Source organism: Myotis myotis, unplaced genomic scaffold (genome assembly GCF_014108235.1).
Source record: "Myotis myotis isolate mMyoMyo1 unplaced genomic scaffold, mMyoMyo1.p scaffold_m19_p_2, whole genome shotgun sequence".
In the NCBI taxonomy this organism is placed as follows: Eukaryota; Metazoa; Chordata; class Mammalia; order Chiroptera; family Vespertilionidae; genus Myotis; species Myotis myotis.
The window spans coordinates 209,587,075-209,612,949 of NW_023416324.1; the positions used below are offsets into that span (position 1 = coordinate 209,587,075).

The 25,875-nt window shown below is 46.4% G+C and overlaps 1 protein-coding gene across 9 annotated transcripts in view; it reads right to left on the minus strand.

The window, feature by feature from the left end:
* Positions 1-460: 460 nt before the first annotated feature.
* The window catches only part of RRP1B (ribosomal RNA processing 1B), a 29,108-nt gene continuing 3,693 nt past the window's right edge, over positions 461-25,875 (minus strand). Inside the window, exons 1-16 of one of the 9 annotated variants that reach the window (XM_036351423.1) lie at positions 20,543-20,631; positions 18,940-19,095; positions 18,771-18,828; positions 17,478-17,563; positions 17,051-17,112; positions 16,558-16,687; positions 15,592-15,656; positions 14,929-15,110; positions 13,005-13,099; positions 11,981-12,078; positions 10,475-10,494; positions 9,615-9,746; positions 8,310-9,055; positions 5,243-5,392; positions 3,930-3,993; positions 461-3,093 (exon numbers count right to left, since the gene is read on the minus strand). In XM_036351423.1, coding sequence (XP_036207316.1) covers positions 2,900-3,093; positions 3,930-3,993; positions 5,243-5,392; positions 8,310-9,055; positions 9,615-9,746; positions 10,475-10,494; positions 11,981-12,078; positions 13,005-13,099; positions 14,929-15,110; positions 15,592-15,656; positions 16,558-16,687; positions 17,051-17,112; positions 17,478-17,480 — 1,941 coding nt within the window. In that variant the 5' untranslated portion in view covers positions 17,481-17,563; positions 18,771-18,828; positions 18,940-19,095; positions 20,543-20,631 and the 3' untranslated portion in view covers positions 461-2,899. Of the gene's footprint in view, positions 3,094-3,929; positions 3,994-5,242; positions 5,393-5,535; positions 5,659-8,309; positions 9,056-9,614; positions 9,747-10,474; positions 10,495-11,980; positions 12,079-13,004; positions 13,100-14,928; positions 15,111-15,591; positions 15,657-16,557; positions 16,688-17,050; positions 17,113-17,477; positions 17,564-18,718; positions 18,829-18,939; positions 19,096-19,879; positions 20,371-20,542; positions 20,632-25,875 lie in introns of those variants that run through there. The other 8 variants (XM_036351420.1, XM_036351416.1, XM_036351417.1 and 5 more) reach the window with 8 other exon arrangements.

Genomic DNA, 25,875 nt, shown 5'->3' on the forward strand with positions numbered 1-25,875 from the left:
ATTTGAGACAGAAAGCTCAATGCCTCTTGTTAGAGGGACGGACGAACACAGGTGCATCCAGGTGGTGCAGTGCTGTGTGGTCCCAGTGCAGACACGGGGGTCAGGACATATGAATGGGGGGTGGGCCTTCCTGTTTCACGGTGCCCTCAACACCTGGCGGCGGTCTGGGGATGAGCTGGGGAGGCACCCAGGACAGTGGCACCTCTGCATCGTCCTCACAGGCCGAGGCCCGTGCTTTATGTGGGTCTGGCAGTGTCTGCTCCCCCATCCCGCGGAGACTGCCCCAGCAGCCCCCTCCCACCCCCCCGGCTCCGTGTAGTGAACACATGAGAAGGACAGGTGCCTGAACAGTCTGTTTTCAAACCCTCACAACGGCGGCAACACCTTCCACCCCTGCTGCACTGAGCAGTTCCCCGAGAGGCGTATTTTTATGCACACTGACAGTCATATCCAATACAAGTCTGAGGCAAAGACAACTTTTTTATTGAACTTGGCTTTGATGAGTACTGACAAACCCTGCAGACACTAACACAAAGTGGTCGTAAACAAACAGTCCTTGCCAGCAGTCAGGTAAGTTCAGAGAAAACACACAAAAATCAAAATATGGACTCAATTTCATATTTTTTTCCAACACTAACAACTGCTTTATACTCCCCTTTGTGCTTTCAGTTCAGTAAAAGTTAGAAAGGACAATACGCTGTAAAGTGTGATACCAAATCGTACAGACGATTGTTTTACAAAATACTGTAAGATCGACAGCATTAAATAATTTCCAATTTTGGACTGCCAAGTCCCCTTGGCGATTTTACCTAGGAAAATAGCATGCATCAAGTAGAAAACCAGTATTCTAAATAGTTTATCTGACATTCTTGTATGTATACGTAATGAGAATTTTAAAAAATTGTTTTTTTATTCTTTTGTAGCCAAAATTTAGGCATTAAAAATAAGCCACAGTAAACCTACTGGACTTACCCACAAAATGGAGTAAGTTAGGACAGAGTCAGAGGACAGATGGAACCCAAGACACACTGTTCCTTCAGGACCCAGTCTGCAGACAGGCACGTGCAGGAGCACGCACAGGGCACTCGCTGGCAGCCCAGAAGAGACAGGTGACATACAGCGCTATGAAGAGAAGGTCCTGCACACATCACGACAATAAATGTACCATTTTTTGCCCTAGAACGTCTTGCTAAGACATCTTAACATGGCTGGATTACATGGCCCATTTGACTATAAGACCTATCTTTAAAGCTGAAATAAAAGTTGTTAGAAAAATAATTTGACCAATAATGATACTTTTGTAAAAAAAATGAAGTTAAAAATATCTGACAACTCAAATCTAATCTTTTCACGCATCAGTTCTGGTTTTGAATGACTTTACGTATGATGGCGAACGTAGCTCACTAAAACCATGCAGCCACAAGGTCATCTTGTATGAAGACGCCTCACTACAAGAGCTAACAGCAGCACAATGTTCGCTGTTTCTTTCTTCCTGACCTGTGACAACACTTCGTTATAGAGCAGGCAAAGAGCAGTTCCCCTTCCTTGGCTGCAGGGCCTTCCTGGGTAAGTCTGCCCCCCTGGTCCTGTGATTAAGGAAACCACTCAGCTGGACCATGTCATCCCAGAAGGCCTTTCTTCCGAAGCCACAGCCCTGACCAGGGAGGGGTGGCACCCCCGGGCCCTCAGCTTGCAAGTAGCAATGTGGGCTGGCCCTGGTTTTGGTGAGAAACTGGGGCTCCTGCTTGGGGGGAGGGAGGCTTTCACTCTAGGAGGCCTGAGGTCCCTGAGTGGAGAGCAGGCTGGGGAAGCACTGGGCACCTGAGGCAAAACTGTGTGTCCCCAGGTACATCTGCAATTTGTTACTGTGCAAACTCGAGAATGAGCCGGGCCAGGGGCTTTCCTGGCGCGACCCCTGACTCCGAGTCTGCAGCTCGCCCCTCATTCAGGCTCTGGGATCAGGTCAAGGGTTAAGCAGCGCTGCTCCAAGTTGCATTGTTTCTCCAACTGTAAGTCTGTGTGCCTCCCACCTTTTCTAATTAAAATGAGGACTTTATAAAACCTGCAAGTGCACGATTCAGCATTTCAGATATTAGGTAACTAGGAACAAGTAAATACACACAACCCGTCCTGGCAGTTGCTCGCCTGCCTCCCAGCAGCTCGGTCTCCGGGTGCTGTGGCCAGGCCTCGGAGCACTGTTTTCACTTAAGATGGGAGAGCTGCTCACGTGGACGCCCGGCGACAGGCCGCTGGCACAGACATTTGCGTATACAGAGCAGCCAGAGCACGACGACTGGACGGGGGTGCGCTGGGGGCCGCTGCTCTCCGATGAGGACACTTTGGGCTGTCTGAGAGGTAGCAACACAGGGAAGGCCACAGGCCACGGGCTCTGCTCTCCTGCCCCCACTAGAAGGCTCATCCCCAGCTGTATTTCGGATTCAGTCAAAGAGTCATCCGATCAAAAACTGCCCACTACCCATAGAGCCTGGGAACAAAGCCTAGGTGCTTTTTAAATGGAGACTTACATGAAAAACCACCAGAAATCAGCCAAGCAGGCAGACACGAGTACCCAAGCTGTGCACAGGCGACAGCCGATGGAGTCTGACCCCAGGCTGACACGTGCCAGCAGCATCTATCCGTGGTGAAGGTCACATGCTCTCGGCTCCCACGCTAGGGGAGTCACCGAGGTTCCCACGAGAGTGGAAATCCCGGTGAGCGCCAGCACAAACCGTGTTCGTAGTGAAACTTCAACCAAGATGCCCACAGCAGCGTCATGGCTCACACTCTGACCCTCATATATACAATTTATAAAGCAATAAAAAACACCCCACCTTTTAAAAGTTATAATTTATAGAGTATTCTGTACAAAAGCAGTTTTTACAAAGGGACTCTGCTACTATTAGAAGAAGTCCATAGCTGTTGGCCTTCTCTTTGGGGTGGCAGTCAGTGGTTTCTTGGTCCCCGGGGGGGTGCTGGCAGGGGAGTTGGTGGGGGTCTTCAGCACTCCGTGGAGGGGCCTCTGCTCAGGGTTGAAGGCCACTCGGGAGGGGCCTGTGGGGCTGACTAAGATGCTCTTGTCTGTCTTCTTGAATTCTGCCCAATGAGAGTGAGCCACACTTTAGTGGGTATGATTTCTCTGTCCTGCCAACCCACCCCGCGTCCTGCCTCCGTGCTGCCCATGAGACCCCGATGGAGCCAGGGCGCTCAGTGCAGGGCAGCCCCGCAGAGAACTGGCCTCCAGTGCTTTCTGAGGAAATGAAAGTCACCAGCAAGAATGAATTTACTCCACAAAGAAAAATGCCTTCAGGGCCCCCTTGTGATACTTGGGTTCAATAAAGAGCCCCAGGAGGAGCCCTCTTTCTGGCATTTATTCCTCCCACACTGCCTCCCCCATCTACAGACTCAACCTGGAGAGATGGAGGGAAACGGGGCTGCCCAGGTCTCTCCTGATAGCTGCTCCCCTGTGCGCGTGTGCGTGCATTTGTACGTACATACATACAGATGCGCACGCGCACAGATACTTGTGCCTAAAGAGAGTCAGGTCTTACACTCAGATACTTTAAAAAAACATTGGTTTCCTCTGGGAAAAAACCAACACAAATGAATCACACCCATGTTAAAAGCTGAAAGACGAGATGTCCCACTTTTCCCGCCTCTTGGGTAGAGTGGTTCTGAATTTAGGTAGAGGCGGCTATAGCTTACAGACCATCAAATCTCAGGTCAAGACGACTAACATATTCTAGGCAGGTAGGCCATCCACCCATCCACATCACCTCCTACCAGGTCAGCTCCTTCCTGACCCCCAACCCCCACCTCCCCTGGCCGCCCGCTGGGGAGGTGGGGACCAACTCTGCCTCGGGGGGGAAGGGGGGGGTCAGGGCCCTCCTCCCCAGGAGCAGACGGTGACTGCAAGCAAACCCCGCACTCACCCGCAGTCATGTTTCTGTTCAACCCGAAGGTGACCTTCTTGGAGCTGGATGCTGTTTTGTTGAGCTGCAGAAGAAAAGCATAATGGGAGTGAGAGGAGCACAAAGAGCTGAGGTGCCCTGTGTGTCTGCGTCCCCGAGCACTCACAGGTGCCCACCAGCCCACAGGAGCACTAAGCCTGGAGGCCCCAGGGCCTGTGTCCGCCTCGTGGCCTCATCAGGACCACGCTGCACACGCCCCAGGTCTGGGTTGCATGAAACACTTTGGCAGGCACATTCATAGATCTGGGAGGTGGGCAGTGCCAGCACCCCTCTGCAGTAAACTGCCTCACTGCCGACTCCGCCTCTGCCTTCCAGGGAAGAAAGCAGAGCAAAATGACCAGGTCTGAAACCTCCAAGTGATAGGAAAAGTTCAACATTGAAAAATTATAAGGAGTTCCCACTCACTGCATCCTAGAATTTAAGCCTTAACTTGGAAGCAAATTGCTTAGATTATATCTACAATGGGACTGAACTTTGGTGAGCAATGTACCCACATCCCTGGCCTTTTGTGCACAGAACTCCAAACTGATTTGGAGCATTTTCTCAAATTTATTCCTAGAACCCCGTATTTTTGTGTGAATCCCCAGTTCTACCTCAGACCGTTTTGCTTTAACATTATCATTTCATCAGAGGAACCTGGCTTCTATAAGCCCAGAGTCATTTACAAATATCCTGAAAGTATCTTAGGCATAAACACTCACATGGGCAGTGGTCACTCTGCCGGATGGAGGCTATTTATACAGCACCTACTGCTTTCTCAAAAAGTCCACCTATTGTGGGTCTCCCCAGCAGGGCCAGCCCAGGCCCCTGTCTCCACAGCTCCACCAAGACCTCCATCTCCTGGAGGCAACCCCAGATGAGCCTCCCGCATACACTGGTCTGCATCTTGGCAGAGGCGACCCGTCCTTCATGGCCTCCCACCTGGTTTCCCAGAACAGTGCTCACCTCGCCCAACTGGGGACAGCACTCGTTCCTTCTTCTAGTCTGAGCACCTGCCAGTGTCCGTGGCAGGCCCCTCTGGTCTTCCTCTGTCTGATCTGTAAATCCAGGGCCCTCGGGCCCCCTTCACTACTGACCTCTCTAGATCTCCCCTATTCCCATGAGTTCTCAGAGGAGGCACCTCTGGCCAATCCCGAGGGTCGGCCCCGGAAGTCGCAGCACAGCCCGCACCGCAGACCTGGGCTCCCGGAACAGGCGCCCGTATACCGTGGACAGGAGCAGAGGCCAAGCGTCTGCTGGGCACAGCCCCTCCGGTTCGGTCGCGGTGCACTTACCTGCATAGCAGGGGCCCCCGGGGTGGCGGTGCTGCTTTTCGCTTTTCTGAAGAACAGGGGCTTTGGTAAGAAGGGGGTGTCAAACTTCACAAAGTCATTCTCAGTCCTCAGCTTCTTCTTCTTCAAAGGGCTGAAAGCTCCGCTGCTCCCCTGCGTGAGGGACGAGAAGAGGGGAGGTCACGCCCAGGGCCACCTGCGCCACACCTACACACAGGAAGTGAAAGCAGGACGGGTGCAGACACCATGGGGAGCGAGGCCACAGGTCGAAGGGGATCTCAGTGAGAGCTATTTACCAGTGCCGATGCCCCATCCCCCACCATTTCCGGAACCAGACTTGCAAACACCTTTTCTGGCTCAGCAGGACACACACTTCATGAACAGAATTGCTACTTCACCATGATAGGGCCAGAGGTTTCCTACTTTTTCAAAAAAATGTTTTTTTAAATGATTTTTTTAGAGAGAGGAAGGGAGAGGGATAGATGGAAACACCAAAGAGAAACATAAGTCAGTTGCCTCCCACACACCCCCTACCAGTGATCAAGCCTGCAACCTGGGCATGTTCCCTGACCGGGAATCGAACAAGTGACCTTTTGGTACATGGGTTGATGCTCAACCAACTAAGCCACACTGGCCGGGCCTGGAAGTGTAGAGTGTGCCTGGGAAGGCGCATGAACTGATTGTTGGCTGACTCCAGTGGCTTCAGCAGAGCCATGTCCTAGAAACATACCTTGCCAGAGGCAGGTATGTTGTTGGCCTGACCTTTAGCTCAGACGCCAGGGGGTGGGTTTCATTATCTAAGTTTAGCCAGGCGCCAGGAACAGACTCAATTATCCGGGCTCAGACAGGACTGACAATTACAAAGAAGCCACAAGAATGAAGAATTGCAGCTTGATCCTTAACCATGATTTCACATAATTTCCTGTCTTAAACTCTAGTAAAACTTCTGGTATCATGCTGTATATAATAAACTTGCTGCACCAGCTCTGGGTCACTGTCCCTCCATCAGAGGGCAGTGTCCCACCTGGTCCCAGCTTTCCCTACTATCGCTGTGTCTGTCTCTTTCCTTTTCTCAATCCCCGGCCGCCCCTACTCAGGACTCGTCCGCTCTCTAGCCATGCTGGTCGCGGCCCAGGAGAGAGAAAAACTTATACAGAAGTTTCCTATCTTTTCAGCAACAAGAACTATTTTTATTTTTTTCAAACTCAAGGCTCATGTTTTGAAGATTTCTGTCTTTCTGCGGCATAGCCTTTGCTCCTGGGCTACAAGCCTGTGCAGCATGTTACTACACTAAATACTACAGGCAACGATAGCAGAGGTAAGCACTTGTGTATCTAAACATAGAAAATGTCCAGTGTAAACGATACAGGGCTCTGTACAGAGGGCCCTGTCCATGAATGGAGCTGGCCGGCCTGGAAGGTGCTCTGGGCCGGCAGTGAGGGAGTGGTGGTGATGTGGAGGCCAGGACATTACTGCACACACTGGAGACTTTGTAACACAGTACATTCAGGCAACACTAGATTTATAAAACGTATTTTTCTTCTTCCATAAACGAACCTTAGCTTACTGAGGTCCACTTAAGGCAGATGAAGAACATTCACTGGGTGCTTTACAGCTGATCACCACCCACAGCAAAGACTGGGCACTAGTTCTGGGACTGCAGGGGTCTGGGAAACCCAATGTGGCCAATGTCACACGGGTGGTTTTGGCAAGTCCTTGGTCCTGGCTTGGAAGCTGTCTGCCTTCCGAGCACCCACGAGGGGCAGACCCAGGAGTCCTCTCCCATGCGCCTTCCCACCCCTGCTGGCAGAGATGTAGACACATTGCCCTTTTTGGAGGAAAACCCCGGTAACCCTGTGGTTTATTTAGCAACAGTTCTAATCCTCTTGAAGAGAGGGTGCAGGCCCGTGAAAAAGATGCGAAGAAGTAACTTTCTGATATTCCTAGTGAAGAAAGAGCATCAAATGAACAGTGAGTGCAGGGAGGGGCTGCAGAGCCAACGAAGGTGACACAGCTTGTCAGGAGAAGATCTAGGATTAGCGCGAAGTCCAGGTGAATGTTCTGCTTTCCCCAGCTAAGGCTTCTTACTGACCAGAAACTCCCCTAACATTCACACTGCTGCACAGTAGTGCGTGCAAACACAAGTACTGAACAGGGATCAGCAAGCCTGTTCGTGAAGGGCCGGGGGTAAATGTTTTTGGCTCTGAGGGCCACAAGGTGTCTGCCACAACTACTCCTTTCTGCAGCTGAGGAGTGAAAGCAGCGGGGGGTGTGCACGATCAGGCGTGGCTGTGCGCCAATGAAGTTATGTTTGCCGACCACTGAATGCACGGTATGTCCGAAGTGAGGGTGTGAATAGTAGAACCAGAGCCTGGTTTTCATTCATATATGGGTCTAGAGCAGCCCTGGGCAAACTACGGCCCGCGGGCCGGATCTGGCCCGTTTGAAATGAATAAAACTAAAAAAAAAAAAAAAAAGACCGTACCCTTTTATGTAATGATGTTTACTTTGAATTTATATTAGTTCACACAAACACTCCATCCATGCTTTTGTTCCGGCCCTCCGGTCCAGTTTAAGAACCCATTGTGGCCCTCGAGTCAAAAAGTTTGCCCACCCCCGGTCTAGAGAGCCAAGCGGAAAGAAAGTCTTTTCATTAAAAAAAGCATGGGCACGGGATTGGTCATGAGTTGAAAGAAAAATAAGACCAGCATTTGATGGAGGAACTTGTCTGCCTGTTTACACTGAAGGGCGGCCTGTCTGCCTGGGCCACGGACCATTCTCCCAGCTTGATGTGGCCCTTCTGTAGCCCCTCAAAGCGAGCAGTGTGGTGGGGGCAGGGGAGGGTGGGAGTGGAATGAGGAGGAGGGTGGTGACTGTCTCAGACACGGAAACGGGTCACGTTTCTTTACTGTTGGTAAAGGGAACTATGAACCATGACAGCTGCTTAGTTCAGAGGCCTGACCTGTCTCCCCCTCCTCCCTCCACCGCAAATGGAAGCCCGAGGCAGGGCCCCTGATCTTTCTTTCAGCAGGAAGCCGTGGCCACCCTGCCTGGAACCCAGTTGCCTTACCAGAGCCTGGACGAGCTTGAGTTCAGATTCCAGTCCTCTGCTGTGTTCAACCAAGTTCAGCATCTCTCTCATTTTCTTCCTCTTTTTGAAGATGGCAGTTTTTTGAGTGGACGGGTTGTAGAGGTCAAGACGGCTGGGCTCCCCCTTCTTTTTCTTCAGTCTCCCACCCGGGGGCAGTGTGGCCGGGCAATCCCCTCCGTCTGCTGGGCTGGCTGCAGGGCCTTCCTCCTGGGGCGGGGGCCAAGCCAGCGTGGGCGGGCTGCCGTTGGCCAGGGGAGCCCTGAGTTTCCGCTTCCTCTTCAGGGCTGGGGCTCCACTGGCTGGGGAAGCCTGCGGGACAGGCACCACAGCATAACCACTGTCAGGGCCACCTTGACACAGGTCCTCCAGAGGTGACACTGTGGACTCGGCAACCAGTTCCTGGAACCGCGGGCTCCTCTTCCTTGGTCGTTTCCTCCTGCTGTGCGTGGGAGGATGCACGAGGGGGTGCTCCGAGCTGCTCTGCCCCTGGGGGCTGGGCGAAACCCCTGACCCTAGCGCAATCCCACCCAGCTTCTGGGCTCTTCCTGGACCTGCCTCTGGCTCATGGTCCCCGTTCTGTTCTGGGTCCCCATTCTGTTCTGGGGGAACGGCTTTGACCCCTGACCCGAAGTGTTCAGGTTGAAGGTGGTTCTTCTTCTTTTTCCTTTTCCTCTTGAGAACACCAGCTTTACTCTCCTCTTCCTCAGCAAGAAAAAACCTGTTTCCTAGAAAGACACGTAAACCAATGAGCAGGTGCCCCCACGCCAAGCAGACAGCAGGTCTCGCAGGGGGTTCTGGGACAGAGTGAGTGGCCGACAGAATGCCTGTGGGGCTGTCTTACCCCCAGAAAGGCTCTGATCCTCAGCGCACGTGAGCTCCCTGAGCTCTCTGCTTTGGTCCCATTTCCTCCCTTTCCCAGCTGTGATTAGAAACCTTGCTAATGCCTTTTCAATATAAATGGAGCTGAAATATATTCAGATTTCTCCTAATTTTCAGGCCAAAGGTAAAGCCACAGATCCAGGTGGTAATAAGACAAACGAGTCACAGGGCAGTGTGTATCTCCTTCTCAGATGCTACTGGAAGTGGGAATGAGGGTGTCCCAGAAAAATCAAATACTCAGAAACAATCTTTACTTTTCAGCCATAAGAGCAGAAGCGTTTGCTCTGTAACAATTTATCAAGACAGTGGCTCAGAGGTTCTCAGGACCACAGAGGGGCCCAAGGTCGTCGAGGGCAGCCCACCCCTCCTTCTCAGGCCTTGTTAGTCCCAAGCCTTATGCCTCACCTTCACCTTTGTCCATGTCGGTCTTCTCTAAAAGCTTATTTCCTTTCTTCTTATGCCTCCCTTGACTGAGGGTCTGGTCATCTTCATCAGCAGAAATGTCCTCAGCAAAACCGAGTTGAGACATACTGCCTGCTGGACACCAAAGTCACATGTAGTCAGTTTGCTGAGGCCCTCACAGCTGTCCCCAGGGGCCTGAGAGCATGCCTCCTCCCCACCTCATTTGCCTCCTGGTCACTGTTCCTCACTACTTCTCCCCCCAAACCTCAAAGCTGCTAACACAGGGACTTTAGGCTCTCAACTTTGTGGCTTTCTCACTCAAGGCAAGGGACTGTAAATCTTGGGCGACATCATCTCCAGATATGCCAACCAGGTCTGGGCACCCTAGTTCTAAGCACCTCAGGGGCCCAAGGGATGGGGGCAGTGAGCCACTGATTTGCTCAGATGTCACCACGTTTATAGACAGCAGTTCCCCCAGGGGACAACAGATCTTACAGTCACAAAAGGGACCCTGAGAAATCGACTGTTCTTAAAAAAGGTCAAACTGAAAACTACATGGACCAATAAAAACCTTCTTGTTCAAATGCCCCCTCTCCGCACAGATACAGCCTCGTGTCTGGCTCAGCGTGGTTCCTGGGATGGGAGAGTGGGTGGTGAGATAAAAAAAGAAAAAGCCCCACAGAGTGGTTCTTCGGGCTTCTCTCAGCTGAGCAGCAAGTGGCGTAACTGACGATCTTTCAAAGATAAAGGCTACTACTCTTTCTTATGCTTTTCACCTTGCTTTTTTACTATTTGGCCTAAATGTGCTCAGTGAGGTCCACATTTAGGTAAGAACATCAGTTCTAATGCTCTGCCTTCCTCACCTTCAGAGAGATCTTGGAATCTGAAAAGGAAAACAACAAAAGTTCATAAAGAAATCCCCTCTTTCTGTCTTCTATAAACATATGCACAAACTTTAAGAAACACGTGAAATTTAGAATTCACATTTTTTCCTCTAGAAGGGGAGGGGGAAAACGTGGTGTGACGCAAAGGCCAGAAATGAAGGACAAGATCACCCTCAGTGAACTTTGTTTCTTGTCTCCAAAGGCTGACACAGCTAGATTCTCTGCCTCTACTCAGCTCCCCTGCTTACCACGTGGAGAAATGACAGTAGTGCTTAGTCTATAAGATTTGGTGCATTAGATTACAAAGGAAGTGGGCAGAGTGGGGGAGTGGCAGGAGGACTGAATCCAGCTCTGTGACTGGTAGCTACAACTCTGGGTGGGCGGTGACTTCCCTGTGCCCGAGTCAACCATGCGTCAGAGGAGGGAATTACAGAAGGCAGCTTATGAGGCTTTACCACATAACGTGAAGTAATTTAAGTGCTCAGACAGTGCCTGCTTACATGTAGTGTGATCAAACTCAGCTATTGTATATCATCAATCATAACAGGCCACAGGGCTCTGCAGTGAATACTGGTACAGTCATAACGATATCAACGACGACTGCAGCATAACCACACCAGGGGTGGGGGAAGGGGTAAAAAGCTACACCCCTACCCAGCTCAGTACCGCACCAACAGGTAACACCTCAGCAGTACACTCACATTGCAATTTTTTTTTTAAAATTTTTAAACATATTTTATTGATTTTTTACAGAGAGGAAGGGAGGGGGATAGAGAGTTAGAAACATTGATCAGCTGCCTCCTGCACACTCCCTACTGGGGATGTGCCCGCAACCAAGGCACACCCCCCCGACCGGAATCGAACCTGGGACCCTTGAGTCCATAGGCCGATGCTCTATCGACTGAGCCAAACTGGTTAGGGCTCACATTGCAATTTCTCAACCTAATTTTAGATATTATCAATAGATTTACTTTTGTAATTATTTTTTAATACACACCCAGGGTATTTCCCCATTGATTTTTTTTTAGAGGGAGTGGAAGGGAGGGGCAGAGGGAGGGAGAGAGGGAGAGTAAGCTAGAGAAAGACAGATATGAGAGAGACACACATGGATGGGTTGTCTCCAGCACACAGCCCCAGTCAGGCCGGGATCAAACCTGCAACCCAGGAACATGCCCTTGACAGGGAATTGAAACCTTCAGTGCATGAGCCAATGCTCTAACCAGTCAGGGCAGACTTCTTTTTACATCATTATGAAACCGCTGAGTGTGGCTGCATTTGCAGAATGGGACATGAGGGGTGGAGGTGGGGTGGAGTGGTAGGCAGGTGACTGTCATCATTAAACACTGCAGTTTATAAGTGCATATATATGCTAAAAATAAAAAATGTAAGCATAGTAATAACATGTCCTATACCATGAGATAAATGGAAGGGCTGGACTTGAACATGAATGAGAATCAAGGGACACCTTCTCAAGCAATCACTTACTTCTTGATTAGCTTGCAGAGACGTTTCCTGTTGAAGGGAGGGATGTTTTTCCTGTTGGTTATTTCCAGGAGTCGGTCCGCAACAGCCTTATAGTCAAACTACGTGAGAAGAAAAAGGAACATAAACCTGCAGTGACCTGGAAATGCACCTCCTAGGGCAGTGGTGGCGAACCTATGACACGCGTGTCAGAGATGACACGCGAACTCATTTTTTTGGTTGGTTTTTCTTTGTTAAATGGCATTTAAATATATAAAATAAATATCAAAAATATAAGTCTTGGTTTTACTATGGTTGCAAATATCAAAAAATTTCTATATGTGACACGGCACCAGAGTTAAGTTAGGGTTTTTCAAAATGCTGGCACGCCGAGCTCAAAACCTTCGCCGTCACTGTCCTAGGGTCAGAGCACCCCCAGCTGGGACTCTGGAAGCACTCACAGGGGCCGTCAGAACAAGCACCACTAAGACTGGTCAACCAAAGACTTAAGCAAGATCTCTGGGGTAAAATATACCACATACAATTCACTTGGGTGTGCTTCTTTGTAATGTAATTTACAAAGATGTCCAATTTGCACTTGGTAACATAATAACCTTTATTTAAAAAGTATTACTAAGACCTAGCCAGTTTGGCTCAGTGGCTAGAGTGTTGACTTGCAGACTGAAGGGTCCCAGATTGGAGTCCGGTCAAGGGCATGTACCATGTACCTCTCTGTCTCTCCCCTTCCATTTCACTCTCTCTAAAAATCAATGGAAAAATATTCTTGGGTGAGGATTAACCAAAAATAAAAATAAGAAGTATCGCTGAGCTGACTTTGCTGTATGGAATATATCTTAGCAAAATTCCATCATATTTGGATTTGCCTGCAATAAGCTCATTATAAGGAAGGTGACATTAGTGACTGAAGGGATGGAAAGGACTTCACACATTAGGCCTTAGAGTTTAATTAGCTCTGACCCTAATTCCCAATTAGCCAGGCACTCCACAGTAAATCTATCTTCTAAAAAAAGCAACAACTGCCACCAACCTGGAGAAGTGGCCCAGTGTCTTCCATGCTTCCACCACCATCTGTCTCACCTTCATCACTGATTCCTTCCTTTCTGGAGTGACATTTGCCCAGTGCTATCAAAACACAGCCAAAGACAAAATTCTTCAATTACACAGCAATGACGACTCCCGAAGGAGCTACTGTCTAATTAGGTGTCTCTTACTAAAAAAGAAAATTTCCTTAAAGAGAAAAACCCTGTAATACATTTACTAGTATAATTTCCCAAAGATGTTTTGGGTTTTCAGGCCCTGGACATGAAAAAATATCCAGGAGCAATCATAAATTCTGTCTTTTAAATCGATTACAGACAAGCCTCCCTGGCCTTCAATACTGTTCAGCACACATGGTCGCCCCCTCCAGACAGCGCAGGGGACGGGAAGCTGCTGGCCAGGGGTTCAGGCACCGTGTGACTCTGGCTGTGGAAGGAGTGTGGATTCAGGAGCCTGTCTATCCCTAATTTCAGATAGGTTTGGGCTGTAGTAAAAACAATCTGTATAGTAGTATACCAACTTCACGGGGCTGCTACTGGAGGCACAAGTTAATATATAAATGCAAATTTTAACATTTAATAAATAATTCAAAAACCACTAAAGCCCATGAGAAAGCAGATAAAAATTACTAATGAAAACTCCACTTTTCAAACTTGAACTGTTTCTGGATTCCTAGGAGCTCATTAGTGGTGTGGCCTCAGGGTACAGCCAGAGAAGACAGAGCAGGTGCTGGTGCTCCTGGAGAGAGACCTCTCTAATTTAGATAGAAACGTGGGGAGCAGGGGGACCCAGAGGCAGCTGCCATGACCACATAGAATCTATTCAGGCTTTTAAATTAACCCACCACCTATGTGGAATTTAAAATTAAAATGTTTCTTCTTTTCCTTGTTTTTTGTTAAAAAAATAATACATGATAAGTGTAGAAAATCAGACAAAAGTATAAAACAAACAGAAGTCACTTACAATTCTGCCACATGGGGCTATTAATGTTAACATTTTGATATATATCCTCCCTGATTATGTAAGGCACATGTAAATGTAAAACAAATCAGGCTCTTCCCACGTAGAGTATTATGTCTTGCTTTCAAAAACATGTTTGTCTGGTCACTGGTTTAGAAAACTCTGCATTTCAAAATGGCTTCAGGGATGCCCTCACTATGCACTACAGCTGTGCACCACCGAGTTCTGATGGGTCACAACTTTAATGCATATTCTCTACATGACTGCACGGATATAAAACAGTGGTAAGAACAGCATCAGCCCACAGTGGGCATTTAAACTCACAAGAAAAAGAACCCCGAAGGAACTCCGAGATCAGAAGGCTACAGAAACAAGTGTGCGCTCACAACACACATGCACATCAGGCCTCCTGTCGAGGACCCTCTATAGATCCCAGTCCACATTAGGATGTTGAAATACAACTGAAAAGTCAAAATAACAAAAACAAACAAAACCCAAAGCAACACCAACAATGATAAACCCTAGGGGAATGTCCCGCCATCCTGGGAGATAAGAATTAGGTGGGCCCTAACTGGTTTGGCTCAGTGGATAGAGCATCGCCCTGCGGACTGAAGGGTCCCAGGTTCGATTCCAGTCAAGGGCATGTACCGTGGTTGCGGGCACATCCCCAGTAGGGGGTGTGCAGGAGGCAGCTGATCGATGTTTCTAACTCTCTATCCTCCTCCCTTCCTCTCTGTAAAAAAAATCAATAAAATATATTAAAAAAATTAAAAAGAATCGGGTGGGTGGCACAGGGTCTTCCCCAGAGGACCCCTGAACAAAACAGGGGTTGGGAATATGCATCTGCTTCCTTTCTCAGGTGTTCAAGCCAAAGCCATCTTCGATAAATTCTAGACTGTAGTCATTGAGATCCCAACAAATGTATTAAAGAGTGCTTAAGGACACTCTCTTACCTGTCTTCTTTTTACTGAATGTTTTTCTCCATGTCACCTCATTTTCAGCTATCTCTTCTTCAGGGAGGTTGCTGTCACCCACTGTAGTTTTCTGTTCTTCCATCGTCTCTTCAGGTACAAAAGGAGACTGATCTACAATGACTTCAAAAACACCCCTAGCTATAGTCTGCACCAGTGTATGGCTGAGGGGGAAGCACAGCAAAGAGGATGTGATTAAAACCAATGGTCTGGAACTCATTGTCTGAAGAGAACAGAGGGATGAGAAGTAGGGGTCACTGCACCTCCCATTTCAGCCTACCCAGGACCCGGTGTGACCACCCAGCTGCTCAGCAAGCACACGTATTCCTAACTACACTTTTGTGCTAAGCAGTGGTGGCTGTAAGGAGCCAGTCCAGGGATCTGTGCCAGAAGCAGTGGGACCAGCAACAGACTGAACTCTGGGTGGGGGAGTGTGTGATTCTTGGAATGACTGGGATCAAACAGCAAAGCCGAATTATGACTCAAAGCTTCAAACGTCTTGCCAATGGGAATTAAGCATTTGGCTGTTATTAGCTCCGGACAACCATCCCAGGTACCTTGTATCATGCTGAACAACACAAAACAACCCACCTCTCCCAATTAACAGTAATTGAAGCAACAAAAACAAACATGTGAATCACTTACTCCTTAGTCTTGGCAGCAATTTTGCAGAATGGATCAATAAACTTGAGATTCTGATCTGCTAAAAGCTGTAATTTAGAAATCAAATAGGAAAAAATAAAAATAAAAATAGGGAAAAAAGAGCCTTTTCTCCTTTCTGACAAGTCCTTGAAAAAGGTACCACTTGTTTTTTTCACACAGATTGAAACAGACTGAGCAACCCTTATCTCACAATGCCAAACGCACTGTGCGTGAATCACCCGGGTGCCCAGAGCCAGGCCAAAGCCACAGCTGCCCTCCAGCCGCTCGGGCATCTTAGCACAGTGACCCTCCAGCCCCGCTCCACACTTCCTCCTCTGTGGGGCAGCTCTGTATGGACGGTCAGAGAATGAGATGAGGGAGTATTTTTTTAATACAACATTTATACTTTCTTTAATTTAAAAAAATACTTGTCCACTGCAGAACACTTGTGAAAGAAAAAGTAAAAATTGCTCACCATTTTTAATTCAGATAGTCACTGACACGCTAAAGAGTGTTTCCCCTCCAGTCCTTTGCCTATTCCTGGATGAATGCACACTCACACAAGTCAGACACCTTTGCACAGCTCGGCCTACTGCCTTTCTTTCCTACTGCTTTTTAAAAACTCAGTATTCTGAGCATTTCCTCATGTTCTCAAATTCTTTACTGGACCATGTAGGTGCTTTCAAACGTTTCCTAAGTTAGATTCCATACACATCCTCAGTGCATGAATCATGCCCACATGTCTCATTAGTTGCTTAGGACACATTCTTAGATGGGGAAGGAATGTGTCAAAAGCCAGGTTGAAAAAAAAAAAAGGCAGGTTGAACTGATTCACGCTCTGTCACTGGCAGTGCAGAGGGCCACCAACAGCATTGCATTCCAGCTCACAGGAGGACCTGACGAGCGAAGCCCTGTTCAGGTCAGCTGTGGTCTCATCACACTGCTGGCAGACATCGGGTTGTTTCTTACCTCTTTCCCTCCCACTTTGGATAGTTCATCCAGATAAATATCAATGAAGTGGAATTTCACCCCATTTGGAGACTGACTCTCAGGGTGTAAGACTTCCTTCATCAAGACATCAAGGAAAAGCTTGATTCGGCTGAAGAAAACAACACATATGGGTCTATTAACTGTAGTGTGCCAACCCTCCCTTCCCCCCACCCCCTGGGAATATGTAACATTTAGTCTCATGCTACACTGCACCACAAGCCATGCGAGACTGAGAAAGTTTTACAAGGAAAAAAGTAACTACAGAAATCAGTATAAAAAGCTGACTGACTTATGTACTCAACTCTTTCATATTCCTCCGCTGGGTTTAAGTTCTTTATGCGAAAGGGGGTTTTGCCTCTCATAGCACAGATGTGGCAATTCATACTTGGTGATTAACTGAAAGGCTTGAAAAACAAACTATTACCTTAAAAGTTTTCAGGCCACCAAATGCTAACCCAAATAGTTTACCAACCTTTCCTCCCAGCCATTCTGCTTCAGGACTTCAAAGGACTCCCTCAGGACCAGACGGATCAGCTAAAGACAGAAAACTTGTGTTACAAAAGGAAGGAGGATTGATCAGCTTTGTAGAATGAGACAATGACACGGGTGTAGCCTGGATCCCCAAATGAGAAAATATCCACAATAATCACGTTTAACTTTAGATCATAAAATGCTAACTAAAAGTCCCCAAACTGGTCCCTAACATTTGAAAGAGACAAGAGAGAGGGCTCTGAGTACAGGTTCAAAGGCTGTCTAATGTTCACTTTGCCTGTCATCTCAGCAGTCCCAGAATTAACTCTGCTTCACAATCAAACCTTCCCACTGTTTTTAAGATGCTGAATGTTCCCTCCCTCTCATGAGCCTTTGCAGTAACTGGGATGAAGGCCTGCTGATCTCACCATGTAGTACTTGTCCAGGCGCAGCCTGTCGATCCCTTTCCACTCTCGGTTAATGGTTTGCCAAAAGGTCTGAATGAACAGGTGCTCTGCAGTGAACAGAAGGCTCTGAATGCTTGGTTTCAGGTTAGCACATTACCATAAAGCACAAAAGTAATGAAAAGAAACAAACTAGGATTATTCATGTTTTACTTTTCTCAAGAATTCTTGGGCTGCTAGAAAATTTGGTCAATCATTAAATATGCTCAAAAATTTATTTTACATTTAAGCAAAAGCACATTATAGTAACAGGAAACCTGGTAATATCTTAATGCTTAACTAGAATGCTCTTTGGAGCATTTTTCTTTATCTCCTAAAAGCCAAGTTTCTAAATCCGAAGATTTTCTGAACCACATCTACTGGTCTTTTCAACCCACCTACACCTAAGAATCCAAAGCCAGTAATTTTGATGGACACTTGAATGACTCTTGTAGAAACTCAGCTTTCTGTTTCATGCTCAGTGTCAACTGGGTGAGCTATAACAAAACATTCGATTTTTCTCTTCTGAGCCACAAAACTAGCATTTTGTCAAAAAAATCTTTTTATTCACTTCTTTTTGTACAAATCTTTCTTGATACATGAAGACCTATATCATATTCCATGTGTAGAATTTTGTTCATTACATGTCAGTTGGGGCTCTGTTCAAGTTCAGACAACCTCTGAGGGCTATGAAGGCTATTGGATGGCTTTGTTCACAGGAAGGGTGAGCAGGAAAAACTCATTCTGCAGTCTCGTTTGTCCCCTGGAAGTAATCAGAGCCTGAGTGTCCCAGAAGTAACGTCTCTCCCCTGTTTATCCTTTTTGGTAAAGGGGGGTTACTTTACAGTTTATTACCAGCGACAACCTTAATGGCTCTAGTTTTGGGGATAAACCTGGCATCCAGAGGGTACTGCACACACTGACATATGCACGGATAGCTTCTAGGAGTGTTAAAGTAACTCAGAATTTGGAGATTCTGGAGGATTATTTAAGGTACATTTTTTTGAAATCTTTGAGATATCCAATATGATATTCTACAAGGTACTCCTTCACCCTCTTTCAGAGTCAGTATCTAAGTTTATCATAGTTTCTTCCCATGGGAGGAGTTTGTCGCCTGACATCTACACACTGATACCCCAGGTTCACATTAAATTAGACCACTGGGAAACGGAAGCTTGGAAGGTAGGAGAAGGAACAATATGGATTAGATATCATAGGCAAGTTACCAAATGCGAAAAGCAAGGACGTTTTGAGAGGCATGAAAACATCAGGACTTACGAGCCTCAGAGTTGTTAACAGCATGGATGAGCTGGGAAATCGTGTTCGCTAGCTCCTCCTGCAAAGGCGGGTTGGGGAGAAACATTGGGGTTATTATGTGGCAACATTGTGAGATGACAGCACCACGGCCCATACCTGCTTGGGTAGGTGGGTGAATGAGAATCTGTACCTCTGTTTTCAATGTCACTTCCACTAAGAAGTGTGCATGTGGGTATATATGCAAAATCTCCAATTTCAATGGACTACTGTGCCAATTTCATATGCCTCTGAGATTTGTTTAAGCTGTCTGCTTAAAAAGGTATCTTTAGTTATCTGTTCAAATGACCTACAGAAGAAATAAATTAGCTGTCAATTCCTGGCTTAAAAGATACATTAAAACTTAAATTGAGATGTCTATCCTAATCCCCCAGTAATGGAAACACAGACGCCCAGGTCTCTCACTCTAGGAAACTCAGTGAGTGGAATTAGAATCCCCTCTCCCTGGCTGGCTCAGACAGGCGGCAGCGGCAGGGTGGAAGCAAGCACAGGGAATAGCACCTTAGGCTCTGACCAGCGCAAAAGTGCCTTTGGAAACACAAGTCCTACTCAGAGACGGCAAGCTTGCTTGTAGAGAATTTGGTGGTTTGGGTCTAAGGGGACTGTCAACAAAAGAATTTTTATGAGTTACGTAAAATATAGATTCTCATAAATATTATCTGCACTTCCCCCGCCTCAGGTCTCCCTCACCCATTTCTAATGAATTCCCTGAAAGCGAATTTCTTATTCCATTTCCTTCCTCCACTAAAGCTGCTAGCTGTTACGTTTGAATGCAATTTAAAAATATTTTGCCTTGCTATCCTACTCAAAATATGTTCAGGTTAGAAAAAGCCATAATCAGAGTGAGTTACTACATGGCTTGGAGGAAAAGGCAGAGTTGTGCCTTAAAAACCTAGACAAGTAAAATCCACCCATGATGTTTAGAGGGTTTTGAATGGCATTTCAAGGCGTATCTCTTCACTTTGCTTTTACACATCACAACTGAACTCTTTAAGCAGTGAAACTGTTTTTCTAAACAGTTGTGGTGAGAGTGCCCACTGTGCTCGGCAGACGGTCCCCAGGCACACACACACCTGTGACAAGTCTCCGCCGACTGTAAGTGTGGGCATCAGAAGGGGCCGCGAGTGGCTCTATGAAGACCCTGACCCCAGGGAGGCGGCTGCCCCGTTCTCTGCACCACTTGAAACTGGCAGAGGCCGGCATGGGGCCGGGCTGCTCGCAGGGTCCGAGACCAGTGCCAGGACATTTTTTACCACAAATAAGAGAAAACAAACACTTTAAGGTAAACCCTACCATGGGACTATGAAACCGGCAGAGAAATGACAAACCTTTAATTTATGTGAATTCTTTATTATCTGAAAAGGTAATTAACCTCAACGCGTGGACACTGCATCCTCTTCCATATGACAAGAGGCGACAGGGAATCCTTAAGCAATGCTTCTCAGTTTGTTTGGCACATTAGGGGACTGATACAAGTCTCTCTTATCCCCTTAGGCCAGTGGTCGGCAAACTGCGGCTCACGAGCCACATGCGGCTCTTTGGCCCCTTGAGCGTGGCTCTTCCACAAAATACCCACTTCTGCGCATGGGCCACGATGTTCCATTCACACTGTATGTGCGCGCCCGCACATGGTATTTTGTGGAAGAGCCACACTCAAGGGGCCAAAGAGCCGCAGTTTGCCGACCACGGCTCTAGGTCAAAGATCCAGTAATGTGACAAAGGGAAGTTCATGTTACCTGCAGAAGGGGTTCGTCCTGCACCCACATGCAATAGAAGAGCCCTTTCCATATTTTTAGAAGTTCTTCTTGACTGAAACCTCCTAGAGGGCAAAACAACACAAAATCGTATTTCAGAGTCCTTGCATTTCTTTTCCTCAAGTTCAGAACTGCCACATGAGCAGTGAGAATAACCACATACATTTCATCTGCAAAGGGCTTTTCTAATGAAGCACATATTTCCTCATTGTTATAAAACAAGCACATTCAAAGTTGGCAGTTTTATCAGCTATGGGGCAGGGTGGTAGTGATCGTGTGTCCTTATTGCCTGAGTAATGTGAGGAATCACAACAAAAAATTAACTAATGGGGTACTTATTTATAAAATGAGCTCCCCTCAATGCCCCTCTGCTGAAACTAGCATCTCCCCTGCACTCCATCATTTTCATTGGTCTTTCAAAATAAAAATGCAAATCCTATAAGAGATGCAAGGATTTGCTCAAGTCCCACACAACTGGCCCCAGGGACACTGGCAAAGCTTAGGGATATTTATGCTAAGATGATCCTTTTAAGATCACACTTGCTGTACCCCGACATAACCCCCTCCCAGTTACGGTTTTAATTTACTGGGCAATTTTAGTCTTGTTTTAAGTGGCACTGTGGTTAGCCCTTGTTCTCATTATGTAAGTCCTCTACCTCCGTCTGTACCACCTATGACCAAGCCACAAGACATGCACAGCCTTCTATCTGCTGGGCCAGTGATGGCGAACCTTTTGAGCTCGGCGTGTCAGCATTTTGAAAAACCCTAACTTAACTCTGGTGCCGTGTCACAGATAGAAATTTTTTGATATTTGCAACCATAGTAAAACAAAGATTTATATTTTTTATATTTATTTTATATATTTAAATGCCATTTAACAAAGAAAAATCAACCAAAAAAATGAGTTTGCGTGTCACCTCTGACACGCGTGTCATAAGTTCACCACCACTGTCTGGGCCATGGGATAATTGCTGCGTGACGTAAGGAATTAGAAAATTATAAAATGAGGAGTGTCCAAGCCTGTGGAGAACAAACCAAACCCTCAAGTCTTTTATGCATCTTACAAATGGTCTTGACTAATGTTCCACTAGGACAGTGGTTCTCAACCTTGGCTGCACAGTAGAATCACCTGGGGATCTTTTTAAAATCCTGATTTCTGGGCCTCATCCTCCGGAAATTCTGTTTCTTTGTTATGGGGTGGGGCCACAACATGAGTAACAAAGAAACAGAATTTCCGGAGGATGAGGCCCAGAAATCAGGATTTTAAAAAGATCCCCAGGTGATTCTACTGTGCAGCCACGGTTGAGAACCACTGCACTAGGAGGTACTAGGAAGTCTTTTGGAGGAGCAAACTAAGATCAACCAGGTAAATGTAAACAAGTATATATTTGGAATCAATGTGACCTCAATATTCCAAAAGATAATTACAAAGTGACAAACATCCTTTTGATGGACTGAAGTTTAATTAGTCCATACAAAGTGAGCTTTATACCTTTATGGGTATTGATTTCCAAGTTACTAAAGACTTCTCTTATATTAATAATTTTACTATGGTCTATTTTGATTCCTTATGTTCTCACTTAAATTATACCAGAAACCATAGTAAAATTAGTTTATTGAAGTGCATTTCCTTTGAGGTTGGGCAATGACCAGCCAATTGGTTTTCCTCTCCTCCTGTTACAAACAGGCCACATCTGAGGATCTGCCTATAGAGAATACAACATGACTGTGTGACTGACAAATTCCACAGAACTGAGCCAACTGCAGTCCCGACTGTAGTAACTTTGTGATAGGGACCCGTGCTTATATTCATTCATGTTAAAACTAATGAACGAGTGAATGTGGGCAAAGATCACCAATGGCTGCTAAAACATTAGATTAAAAATTACTGAGCAACTTTAAAATGGATAAATCAGAACAACACTACACGAACACAAACCCACTGGTCCATCTCTACTTGCAAATTGCAAACATCAGCAACTATTCATTCGATGCCAGATGTGATGCAACAAGAACACAGCACCACCTGCTAAATAATCTCACAAAAACAAAAAAGCTGCTATGGTAGTTCAGAATGAGTCACCAAAGACCCGCCTCTGTTGTATGTGGATTGTCATGAGCTGAAGGCAACCGAGACCCTGCAGGCTCCCGGGCAACGCTTCTCTCTCCCTTAGGGAATTTAAATTAGGGGCCTTGCCCATAATAAGAGTTTCACCAGAAGTTGCTTTTTTGACCTGTGTATAGGGCTGGGCAGCTACTAATTACTGGACATCTGCTCTGGTCATCCTGCAATGTCCCTCCTCCCCTCTGTAGCCCCAGGTGCCTCACCGCATCCTTAGCTCAGGCCACATATCCCTCATTTTAACTTTGTCTCTGTCCCTCCTCTGTATGTGGGGTCTGACTCTCTGATATATGGGGTTCCCATATGTACATATGTAATAAAATTTGGTTACTTTCTTACCTGTCTCATGTAGGCTTAACTATTAGACCAGCAGGAAGAACACTGAAAGGAGTTTCTTCCTCCTGCACATTAACCTACACCTCATCAGGTCTAACTATTAATGCCAGTTTGCAAGAAACGCACAGGCAGAGAAACATGCCAAATGAGACCATGGGATGGAGACAGCAAAACCCTAAATGTGGGAAATCCTCAGGACAAATGACCCAGTTCCTCCAACAAAATAAATTGCAAAGAAAAACAAGATGGATAAAAACTGTTAGAATTTAAGTCTTAACAGACATATCAACCAAATGCAATGGGTGAGTCTTGTTTGAAATATGATGTCATAGCCGAAGCCGGTTTGGCTCGGTGGATGGAGCGTCGGCCTGCGGACTGAGGGGTCCCGGGTTCGATTCCGGTCGGGGGCATGTGCCTGGGTTTCGGGCACATCCCCGGTGGGGGGTGTGCGGGAGGCGGCTGATCGGTGTTTCTCTCTCATCGATGTTTCTCTCTCATCGATGTTTCTAACTCTCTCTCTCCCTTCCTCTCTGTGAAAAATCAATAAAATATATTTAAAAAAAAAGAAAAGAAATATGATGTCATAAAAATTCTTATGAACTGATGGGAAGAACTCAGCAGCTTGATTTCATATTTTTTTTCAGAAGGGTGTGATAATGGTACTGTGGTTATGTTACAAAGAGTCCCTATCTTTTAGAGATATATACTGAGTATCTGGAAATGAAATGAGAAGTCTGGGAATTGCTTTAAGGATTTAGTGGGGTAGGAGGAAGTGGGCAGATCAAACTGGCCAGGTACCGATAAATGCCTGAACTATTCCTTAATAAAAAGAAAACAAACAAACAAACAAACAAACAAACCCCAAGCTACAGGATATTACCGAAGTGTTCTTGAGGGCTCTTGTTCTTTCTTCTTGTTTAGAAAACTCTTCATAATGCAATCAGAAATGCATAAACACTGACGAACATGACTTAAATGACACTGATTTCTGCATGAGGCTTGGCACTGGGCATTTTTGCTGAGCACTTACCCCCTTTCCCCCTCCAGGGCTGTTTACTATTAAAGCAGTGCCTGTGGAAGGAGGCAGTGTCTGGGTTGGACTTATCCATATGGAGGCAAATCAGTGAGTTGAGCTTATGCCAGCCAAATCAGCATGAATTCCCTTGGCCACAGGGCTTGTTCAAGAATGGACCCCCCACAGATAGACAGGCCTCGCTCAGGCTTTGGGAAAATCTCCAGTTCTCTCTCAGTACACTTGAAGAGAAGACACAGTTTGGACCTGCGCTCTGCCAGCTTGACACATGTTGTGGAGTATGTCTGAGGAGGAAACCAATCTGAGGTAGGCAGAATTTGCAACAGAGAAAAACTGGGTTCTGGTGTCTTTAGTTGAGCTCTGCATGAAGCTGTGTTTCAGTTTGCCCTTAAAACTAGGGTGGCTTGGATGTTTTCTCCAATTGCAATTGAGGGAGTCCTAACCAATAAGAACACATTTTCATGGCAAAAATTTCATATACTATATCAAGTTAGACAATCAAAAGTGCTTTGATCACTGTGACCCAAACCCCAGTCTCCTCCCAGGGGATTATTGTTATCTGCTGATATGTATCTTTCCTATGCATTTACTTAACGTGTGATACAGAAATGCAGTTGTGTGTGACCTAAATAGCATCACGTGTTCTACATATTCTGTATTCTGGCCCCTTTCATTTAAAAATAGCAGTGTATATCTCCAGACAGTTCTTCAAGTGCAACAAAATGTCTAACTCTTTAAGTGATAATCTGTCTCAGTGGACAACCCATACCTGTAATGGGTGAAGGTAAAAGATGATATGCCAGATGCTTCTGTAATTGAAAACAGATTTTGACCAAGTAACTGTGATTAGCAGATCCTAGACCAGCCGTGGGCAAACTACGGCCCGCGGGCCGGCCCGTTTGAAATGAATAAAACTAAAAAAAAAAAAAAGACCGTACCCTTTTATGTAATGATGTTTACTTTGAATTTATATTAGTTCACACAAACACTCCATCCATGCTTTTGTTCCGGCCCTCCGGTCCAGTTTAAGAACCCACTGTGGCCCTCGAGTCAAAAAGTTTGCCCACCCCTGGCCTAGACAGTAGGCAGGAAAGGGAGCTGGACAAGAAAGCGAATTTTGACTGTTTCATCCTAGATGAAGAAACAAAGTACAGTAGAAACAAACCCTTGGCCAGGTCTCAGCTTGCTATTTACTCCCAGCAGTGCAACGTTACACAGCTGTTGCTAATGCCTGTTTCCTTGCCTATAATATGTGTAATGTTTATGACTCAGGCCGAAATTAAGAGCAAGTACCAGAAGCATTCGGTAAGAGCAAAGCACTGTTCAATTTGTGGGTATTATGACTGTCTCACATTCTCTACCTATAGGCCTTTGAAGCTCTTCTCCTGTTTAAAATATCTATTTTCAATATAAGTATAAAGACCACTTGTTTTCACCCAAGAATTTAGCTGATAAAAACAAGGTACCAATGTTTGAAGCATTTAAAGCAAAACAGAGACATATTCATTATTTAATTTCTTTCAAAACTCTGAAGGTGAAGTGCATATTCAAAGCAGTTTCCTTCCACAACTGCTTCTTGACCTGCGTTTTCTTCCAGGGGTTGAGTCTCTTAAACTTAATACGACTAAGTTTCTGACAATATAGGCTTAGTTCGTTCCAATCAACTGAGGGGAAGTGAAAATGGGAGGTGGATGTAGGAAATACCAAGCTTTGAAATGAGAAAATCCAACAGCCTCTCTCACCACGAGTGAGCTCAGAAGCCGTTTCAGTGGGGGTGAAGTGTTATACTCGAACCCACACCTGTCAGCACAGGCACTGCTCCTA